The 9,726-nt window shown below is 44.4% G+C and overlaps 1 protein-coding gene across 1 annotated transcript in view; it reads left to right on the forward strand.

The window, feature by feature from the left end:
* The window catches only part of rlf (RLF zinc finger), a gene marked incomplete at its 5' end in the record, with an annotated part of 26,812 nt that extends 17,657 nt beyond the window's left edge, over nt 1-9,155 (forward strand). Inside the window, 3 exons of the mRNA XM_082516086.1 lie at nt 1,660-1,796; nt 1,959-2,100; nt 4,019-9,155. Of these exons, the coding sequence (XP_082372212.1) occupies nt 1,660-1,796; nt 1,959-2,100; nt 4,019-8,629 (4,890 nt within the window). The 3' untranslated portion in view covers nt 8,630-9,155. The remainder of the gene's footprint in view (nt 1-1,659; nt 1,797-1,958; nt 2,101-4,018) is intronic.
* Between the last annotated feature and the right edge of the window lie 571 nt (nt 9,156-9,726).

A 9,726-nucleotide genomic window follows, 5' to 3' on the forward strand; every position in this document is an offset into this window, starting at 1 on the left:
CTGGACCAGCTCTTTATCCTCTCCAGGATACTTGAGGGTGCATGGGAGTTTGCCCAACCAGTCTACATGTGTTTTGTGGACTTGGAGAAGGCATTCGACCGTGTCCCTCGGGGTGTCCTGTGGGAGGTGTTGCGGGAATATGGGGTGTCTGGCCCATTGCTACGGGCCATTCGATCCCTATACAACCGTTGCAAGAGCTTGGTTCGCATTGCCGGCAATAAGTCGGACTCGTTCCCGGTGGGTGATGGGCTTCGCCAGGGCTGCCCTTTGTCTCCGGTTCTGTTCATAATTTTTATGGACAGGATTTCTAGGCGCAGCCAAGTGGCGGAGGGCTTTCGCTTTGGTGGCCTCAGAATCTCATCTCTGATTTTTGCAGATGATGTGGTTCTGTTGGCTTCATCGGGTGAGGGCCTCCAGCTCGCACTGGAACGGTTCGCAGCAGAGTGTGAAGCAGCGGGAATGAGGATCAGCACCTCCAAATCTGAGGCCATGGTTCTCAGCCGGAAAAGGGTGGAGTGCCCACTCCGGGTCGGGGATGAGTTCCTGCCCCAAGTGGAGGAGTTCAAGTATCTCGGGGTCTTGTTCGCGAGTGATGGGAGAAGGGAGCCGGAGATCGACAGACGGATTGGGGCTGCAGCTGCAGTAATGCGGACGCTGCACCGGTCCGTCGTGGTGAAGAGGGAGCTGAGTGTAAAAGCGAAGCTCTCAATTTACCGGTCGATCTACGTCCCTACCCTCACCTATGGCCACGAGCTGTGGGTAGTGACCGAAAGAACGAGATCGCGGATACAAGCGGCAGAAATGAGCTTCCTCCGAAGGGTGGCTGGCCTCTCCCTTAGAGATAGGGTGAGAAGTTCGGCCATCCGGGAGGGGCTCAGAGTAGAGCAGCTGCTGCTCCACATCGAAAGGAGCCAGCTGAGGTGGTTCGGGCATCTGACAAGGATGCCCCCTGGGCGCCTCCTGGGTGAGGTGTTCCAGGCATGTCCCACCGGGAGGAGGCCCCGGGGCAGACCCAGGACACGCTGGAGAGATTATATCTCTCGGCTGGCCTGGGAACGCCTTGGTGTTCCCCCGGATAAGCTGGAGGAGGTGGCTGGGGAGAGGGAGGTCTGGGCCTCTTTGCTTAGGCTGCTGCCCCCGCGACCCGGCCCCGGACAAAGCGGATGAAGATGGATGGATCGATGGACTAGTATGAGAATATTATCCAGATGTTGCATGTGCTTTATCTTCTTTTTTTTTTTTTTCTTTTTTTTTTGCGCTCCTGCCTCTGTGGCTCAGTTACCCCGCTTTTTCTATATGCCTCCAAGGGCATGCTCACCCCATTAGAGTTTAAGACTATTTTCTGTCCTCATGGGGTCATGAAATTCCTCCAGAAACATTTAAACATTTTAAAATGTTGTACTGCAGCTACAACAGCACTACTTCTTCAAAGGTCTGCATCTTAGAAAACAGCAAATTTTGTATTAAATCATACTGGGAGAACATTTTATCACCATATTCTGGTGGTAGTATATGACTGACATAAAACTAAATATACAAAAAGATACACGTTTATCCATGGATGTTGATTTTTCTGGCATTTGTAACTTTTTTTGAGTGACTGGAGATGTGTTGCCTCTTTCGTTGTTTGCTGAGCAGCCAACATTATGTTTCCTGTAGATATCGAGACTGGACTGCAAGGACGTACTTGAGATCACGTGTAATTTGGAGACAGAGGGGGAGGAGAATACAGCGTTCATCCTGTGCACAACTTTCTTGACACAGCAGCTACAGCAGCAGAGTCTTTACTGCTCCTGGTGAGTGGGCTCTCTTTAAAGACAAGTTTTCTCTTTTAATTTTCTTTTTTTTAGACTTGATGTAGGAATTTATTTAAAAGAAAGTGATTCTTTGGTAATTTTTGCATTCACAAACAACTATATGTGTAAACTTTTTCTTTTTTTTTTTTTTTTAAATTAAAGGGAGTTGATTTTATTGTGGAGTAAGCTTCAGAGGAGGCTTGACCCCTCACCAGTGTCTCTTCTGGAACGATGCCTTCAGCTAGGTGCCATTGCCAAAACAGTCGACCATTTGCTTTACTTGGTCCGTGTGATTCAGACAGAGGTGAGTGTGAAAACCCGTGCTTTACACTTGTGATACTAAAATGGAACAGGTTGTTTGTAGAGCTGGGCGATAGAACGATAACGATATGTATCGTGATATAACTTTTACTCGATAGAGAAATTAAACTATCGCGATAGACTTCGCCGCTCTTGTCCTCTTAAAAAAAAAAAAAAAAAAAGGTCAGCCAATCCAAATTAAGTAGCGCAGAGCCGAACCAATCACAGCCGCAGCGTCACGTCGCGTGACTTGTTACGTACAGCACAAGTGCCAAGCCGCACGTGTGTTTGTTTGGGAAGCAGGCAGCGGGTAATGGAGGAAATGAGTGTGCCGACTAGAAAAATCAACAGAGCGTGACCGAAGAGAAAACAGATGATGGTTCCAACGCCGGAGAGATTGTCGAACGGAAGAGCCATAGAAGTTCCGTAGTGTGAAGGTATTTCGGCTATTTCAAGTCTGACAAAAAATAGAGTAGCGTGCACTGTAAATTGTGCCGAAAGCAAGTCTGGAAATACAATAAACCGGTGCATGCGTCACACTGCGCCACGTTATTGTTTCGGTGAAATGAATTTCTACAATACTGTTACTGTTAATTCTACTCTCTGCAGTGTTTAAATGCTTACATATACACACAGTTACTGTCCCTCCACACATACGACTCGGTTCTGCTTCTATGCCCCAGCTTTGTTTACTTTTTCCCACCGAGGCTTCTAGACTTCTGATTGGCCAACATTTCTGCACGGTTAGGAATCTAGCGCCACCTGCTGCTTTGGCATGTTCATAGCAGCGGTTTCCTTCATTTCTGCCTTTATATGTGGACGGGATTATTTTTTAAAACGAAAACGGAAAATCTCCGTTTTCAAAAATACCCGTGTACGTGTGGACGTAGCCTCAGTCTCTGACTGGAAGCGCTAATTCGTCATTTGGCTTTTGTCAGACTAAAGTAACTGTTAAAACTGTTTGAAAAGCTAAGCTATACAACAAGGAGAGATTGAGAATTTCCTTTTAGTTCTCAGTTTATTTGATATTGACAAAAGTTAGTCAGTTTTGTCTGTTCTTCTGTAAAACAAACTAAGATTTATTTTTAGAATTAATATTTTGTTTCTAAGTGGAATTGACAATTTAGTAGTCTGTTTCGTTTGTTCTATTTTGAAACTTAAACGCTTTAGCGGCTGCCTTTTGTGTAGTTTGTAATATTTGCCTTTATTTATCTGAAAAAGTCTCATGTTCCTTAAGTACATCTACCCTGTTGAACTTATTATGGGAAATAAATATTTAAATAAAAACAAGCTGCTGATTATTTCACATTTTACTTGTGAGCAACGGCACATTTAAATCTTACAAATATAGTTATTTGGCTTATATCGTGATATATATCGTTATCGCCTGAAATGAAAAAAACATATCGTGATATGAAAAAATCTCATATTGCCCAGCTCTAGTTGTTTGGCATTATGGGGGCAGGCAGACTATATTTGCATTACTTCTTACTTGGCTGGAGAGTGAAAACAAAGATGTATGAGACAGATTGGATGCCCTGCTCATTGATGCCCTGGCCCAGATCTGGGAGGACAAATTTTAGCCTAATGGACTAGCGTGCCTGTTATTTTTCACTTTGACTTTCAGGGTGTCTTTGAATTCAGCACTTTGTAGGTTTATCATTTTCAGTTTCATCAAATGATGTGGAATCCTTTTGTTCCTGACACAGTAACCAGTCCTTATCAGTGTAGATCAGTATGGATATGAGCCCCCTGCTGCCTTCATTGAAGTTGATGTATTTTCAAAGTGTTCCTTTAATTTAATTTTAATTTAATTTTTTTAGCAGTGTATTTAGAGGCTTATGTAGCCAGTGTAACAGGGTATTTTTTTGTATTTCCCAGCACTCTATAATGGGAATATAACTCTTCATATCACTTTTTAGGCGGAGGAACCAGGGATACCTGCGTCGGTAGAGCTTTGCGTGAAAGCCCTTCAACTTCCAAAGCAGGATGACTCGGAATCGAAGATCTCTGTCTGTAAGACGGTGTCCTGCCTTCTTCCAGACGACCTTGAGGTTCTGCGTGCCTGCCAACTCACAGAGTTCCTGCTTGGCCCTGCTCAGGAAGCCTTCAGCTGTCTTGAGGAGCTCTACTTGCGCCCAGACCAAAAGTATGACCAGGACAGTGAGGTTATTCCCAACTCACTACGCTGTGAGTTGCTACTAGCACTGAAAGCTTACTGGCCTTTTGACCCCGAATTCTGGGACTGGAAAACTCTAAAATATCACTGCATCTCCCTTCTGGGGCTGAGGCCAGAGTCAGAAGGGGAAGAGGAAGAGGCCGTTGAGAAGGATAAACTGCATGAGCTGCAGGGAGTCACTGTTAAAGTAGAATCGGTGCACCAAAATGGGATAAATGGAGGTCTTGACAGTCATGAACAGCTAGATCAAAAACAGTCTATTAACCAAACAGACATCAAAGGTGATTCTGAGGCAAAAAAACAGAACTTCTGCTGTCACATTTGTAAAAGGTCTATCTCGGACACCCAAGTAATTCACCACTCAAAAAGACATGCAGAGGATAACAACCACCCCTGCCCTATTTGCTTGGAAAAGTTCGAGAGTCGGAAGAAACTCGTTCCTCACATTAAAAAACACATTGAGAGTGAAACACATCTTGTCAAAAATCATGCCAAGACTGAGGAAGTACAGAAAACGATAGAAGAAGATGACGACGTTGAACCGGGTGAGATCACCATCGATCCTTCTCTAATGCTGTATTACAAATCCACCCATGATCCAGATGTCTTGCAGCATATTGTGCAGCAAGCCAAAACAGGGACAGAGAAACATGTGGACAGCGACGAGCATGTAACTTTTGATTACATCGACCAACATTTCAAACTGCAGAACAGGGATGAGTATCCCTGTCCAGGAACTGGATGTACACGAACTTTTAAACATTCCAAGTACTTGTATGTCCACTTAAAGTCGGAGCACAAAGGTGATGAAAACGTGAAATATTTTCACCAGATGAGAGACAAGCGGGAAAAGTGCGTCTTCTGTAGACGTCATTTTGTCTCAGCTTACCATCATCGCAAACATATAAGAGTTCACTATGGTGATCAGCCTTACGCGTGTGTGGTTATAGGCTGTGGTGCGCAGTTTAATACTTCCAATGAACTTGTCACACACAAGCAAACCCATGGCTATCAGCTCAACTACCAGTGTCAGCTCAAAGGCTGTTATGTCACATACTCTGACTTGGGACAGATCTATCACCATGAAGCACAGCATTTCAGAGATGCGGCATTTACCTGCTCTAGTACTGACTGTAGAAAGTATTACTTGTCCAAAAAGGAATTTATAAAGCATCTGTCAACACACAACATCACTTTCTCTGAAGAGGACTTTGAGGCTCAAAGGAAGGCAAAGCGGAAACTTTTTAAGACTGTTACTGATGCAGCCATTCGCCTTACTAAGTCAGTTGAATCTGACACTGTAAATGGAGACGTCCTGAATGCTTCGTCAGTGAGTTGCTCCTCCTCCTTGCAGGAATCTGACGTCAAAGAGCCCAAAGCAACAATGACTTTGGTGGCTGTGTGTTTTGATGGAAGTAAATTCACTTGTGGCTTTGAGAAGTGTGGCATGACGTTTTCCAGAGCCAGAGATGTCCAGAGACATCTTAAATGTGCTCACCCAGAACATCTCAAACTGGAGAACAAAGAACACAAACATGACAATGAGCAGGGATCCAAGTCCAAATGGATAAAGTCTGAAAATCAACCGGAGAATGAAGAGAAGGGACAAAACGACCCAACTCCATTTCAACCTGTGGACACTTGCCAAGAAAAAAAAGCTTCCACTCATCCCAAAAGCAGTGAAACAAACTCTTTAAGCCTTCAAACAAAAAACGATGCTCTCAAAGAGATTCTCATCGGGCTCAGTAGACTGGACCTGAATTCCGACAGTTTGCCAAACGAACCCACTCAGTCCAGCGTGGACTCAAACACGTCTCAGATATCTCTTCATCAGGCAATTATGGCAAAGCCCCCTGTTGTCTTGCTTCAGAAGAGACCACATCTTTCAGAGGAAAAGGTTAAAGTCCTCACTCAACAAGCAACCACTGAGGAAGGTGGTAGTGAATCACTAGCCAGTGCTAAGCCCTATGTTTGTGAGATGAAAAGTTGTGGCTTTAGAACGGCTCAAAGTTACAGCTTACTGCGCCACTATAACACCAGACATGGCCGTACCATTGAACAGGCCAAAAGGTTGACTTCTTTGAAAACCACCTGTTTTAAGCCTTACGTGTGCCACCTTTGTTCCAAGAGCCACAGGGAAAAACACGTGTTGAGGGCCCATTATATTCAGTTCCATAACATGAGTGAGACTTGCGTAGATCAGATTAGTGTAACATCTGTACAGCATGAGGGAAACAAAGTGTCCAAATCTAAAAAAAAACTAACAGCGCCTTTGACAAACCACGGCCTAAAGGTAAAAAAGAAAGAGCTCCCCAAGTTGCAACACCAACAAGAGACCAAAAACTCAACAGCGATAAGTGAAAATGGAAAAGACTTTGATAATCACTCCCCATCTGAAGGGGAAGATGAGGCAAAGGGTAGAGAGGAAGATGAGCAGAGACAGGAAAGTGAAGATAAGACCACACAGCAAGTCAGAACGACAAGACGCTTGGTAGCCAAAAGTAATCTGTGCTATATACTTGATAAGTTCAGTAAACCTTTTCATTGTGTGGCAAAAAATTGCGATGCAGCTTTTTCCACCCAGGGAGGTCTTGTGCGCCACCTCCAGTTAGTACATCATTACAATCGCTCTCAGCTTTTGTTGGAAAAAGATATTGATGTGCACCACAGTCCAGAAGTGAGAAAAGAGCCTGCCAAAAAAAGGCCTCTCCCAAACTCAGATGAACCTCAACCCCAGTTCAAATGTCACTTTGCAAACTGCAATGCTTCCTACCACCTTAAAAGCAGCTTAGTGCGTCACACTCGTGATTACCACTCGCAACCACCTGAGCTATTAAGGTGCAAGTATGACGGCTGCACAAGAGTGTTCAGCCATGACGGTGCGCTTAAAAAGCACACTCTTTATAGTCACTGCGAGTTGTACGACTCGCTGGTGGTACGTCTGCAGAGCACTCACAAGAAGTCTATTACCGGGTGTCAAAAGAAGCTTATAGTCACACCAGAGAGTCCTCAGAAAGAGGAACCTGGTTCACCCACCGCACAGGCTGAGAGTCCAAAGCCTGAAGTGACAGCTACGTCAGAACAACTGGGTGATGAGGGTGCTGCAGAGAAAAAGGTCTCAGGAGAGAAAAAGCGAGCGAAAAGAAATTGTTTCAGCAGTTACGTGTTTAGATCTCACGAAGAAGCACTACAGATGTGCCAGGATCGCTGCTTGCGAGTGGCCTACCCATGCATGGTTCAGGACTGCGATTCTGTCGTCACGTACATGCACAGCTTGAACCGTCACTACCTGAAGGTCCACCACATGCGCCGAGAAGATGTCTTTAAGAATGAAGATAAGCTTGTTTTTACTGCCGAGCAGCTCGAAGAACTCATTCAAAGGAAGTCCGCCAGACCGACTGTTGCAGGCACGTGCGTCCCTAATGGGGTTCTTAAAATGGAGTACCAAGCAGAGTCGGAAAGCGCAGGGGCACAGCCTGCACCCGTGAGTCTTCATTCCATCAAAGGGGACACGCAGGATGAGGACAATCATGATGCACTGAGCTTCCCTGGAGAAGAAGAGCAGGAGCTGCCACCTGTTGAGAGAAATGGTGTCCTCGTTGGTGCAGACGAGGTGCTATATGGTGAGCCGAGCACAGGCGGGCATGCTGAAGACGCTGCTGCAGGAACACCAAGCACTCAGAAACCAGAGGAGAGACTGAGCTTGGATAAAATCAAGCCTCTGCTCCGCCCGGTCACTGTTGATCTCTCACCACCATGTTCACTTCGTTTCACTACTGAAGAGGGCTTCCAAGATGGATCGGGCAACAAAGATGGTAGTAAAACATTAAATGGATCCGTAACGTTGTCCAGTCCTCCCGTTCGCCAGCCCCTGAAAAGGATGAACGAGCTGTCTGAACAGCCTTCAAACGTAAAAGACTCTCAGTCTCGTAGTGCTTCTCCACGGGCTTTTGACATTGCTGGCTATAAGCCTATGGGGTTTGAGTCTTCATTTCTTAAGTTCATACAAGAAACCGCTCCAAAAGACAAAAATACAGGATTAGCAAAACGGCGGGACACTTTCAGACGTAGTTGTTCTGTCAAAGAGAACAACCAGCTAGGAATCTCTCACACCCGCAGCAGACGCACTCATTCCCCACTGCTGAAGCCCCACTCTATGACTGGGGACTTCACGTCAGTCCAAAACTTGAAGTCCATCCTGGACAAAGCCCTGGCTGGGTGTGGGGACCTGGCAATTAAACAGCTTCAGTACCTCAGACCCGTGGTGGTCCTGGGCAGACCCGTGTGCACCACCGCCCTGCCTGACCTCTTCCCAACAGACACCAACAACAGCAAACTGCTTCTTGGAAGTTAGTTTAACCGAGCACCTTTTTAACATGGCTATGGTAAATGACTTTTTAGTTTCACAGCTGTGTATCAGTATTTTTATTTCTCCCAACCATGATGATGCTGTTATGTTTTTGCTATTTTTAAGTTGCCAAACTGAACAGTTGTAGTAATTAGCATAAAATTAAAAAACAAGCTTAAACACTGCACACTAGATCCAGCTGATTGTTTGGGTTTTTTAGACATCTGTAATGAAGCATTCAGATAACACCTATTATGTTAAATCCTGGTCACAAGTGTATATACTGTAGTTCTCTGAGATAAATGTACAGCTTTTCAGATTGTTGGAAATGGTCAGTAGCGAATTGCAAGGCCTTTTCACTTTTGTGAAAATGTGACTGAAAATATTTCCTTACTACAAAGTCCATGAAGGAATACGTTTGGTTATTTTTCACCTCAGTTTATAATAAGTCAGTGTTGGGTTGCAGTGGACAGGTGTTGGCCAACATGTATGTAACACTTTCTAATAAAATAAATGTGGAAATGAATTTACAGTCTTGACTCTCTGGATTGTTTATTAATTTGTTAAATTTCCAAGTAAATTACTAATTTTCTTATTTCTTGGTAAATGTTATTGTCTTCCCTCAGATTAAAACTGTTAACTGAAAAAGTAAGCTTAGCGCTTTACATTATTTTATGGATCAGGCAAAGACGGACATCGTTTATAGTCCCAAACTCCTAAACTCCAAACAGTCCAGCGTTAGCTGTGCAACACTTCTTTGGGCTTAATTTTCAGTGAATTACAGTATTCGCTCATGAGAAGTATTCAGGAGGCCCTGCCGGAAGGTCTGTCAGAATCCAGTTTGCCTGGCACATGTGTGGTTAAAATTTGCAGATGCGACACTGCAAATAAACAGATTCTGTGCACGGGAAGGGTTGGGGGCAGCTGTGTGGTTTTAGTATTTAAAATTTTACATGTCTAAAGTGTTTTTAATTAAAGGTAAATTATTAGTTATTTAAATCCATATTTATATAGATATGAAAAGCCACATTAATATATACTTTATATGTGTGCGTACTTTGTACTGAATAAAATGGGTGTGGTACAGGATCCGACACGTTTCC

This window comes from Aulonocara stuartgranti, assembly GCF_965226115.1.
Source record: "Aulonocara stuartgranti genome assembly, chromosome: 19".
Taxonomy (NCBI): domain Eukaryota; kingdom Metazoa; phylum Chordata; class Actinopteri; order Cichliformes; family Cichlidae; genus Aulonocara; species Aulonocara stuartgranti.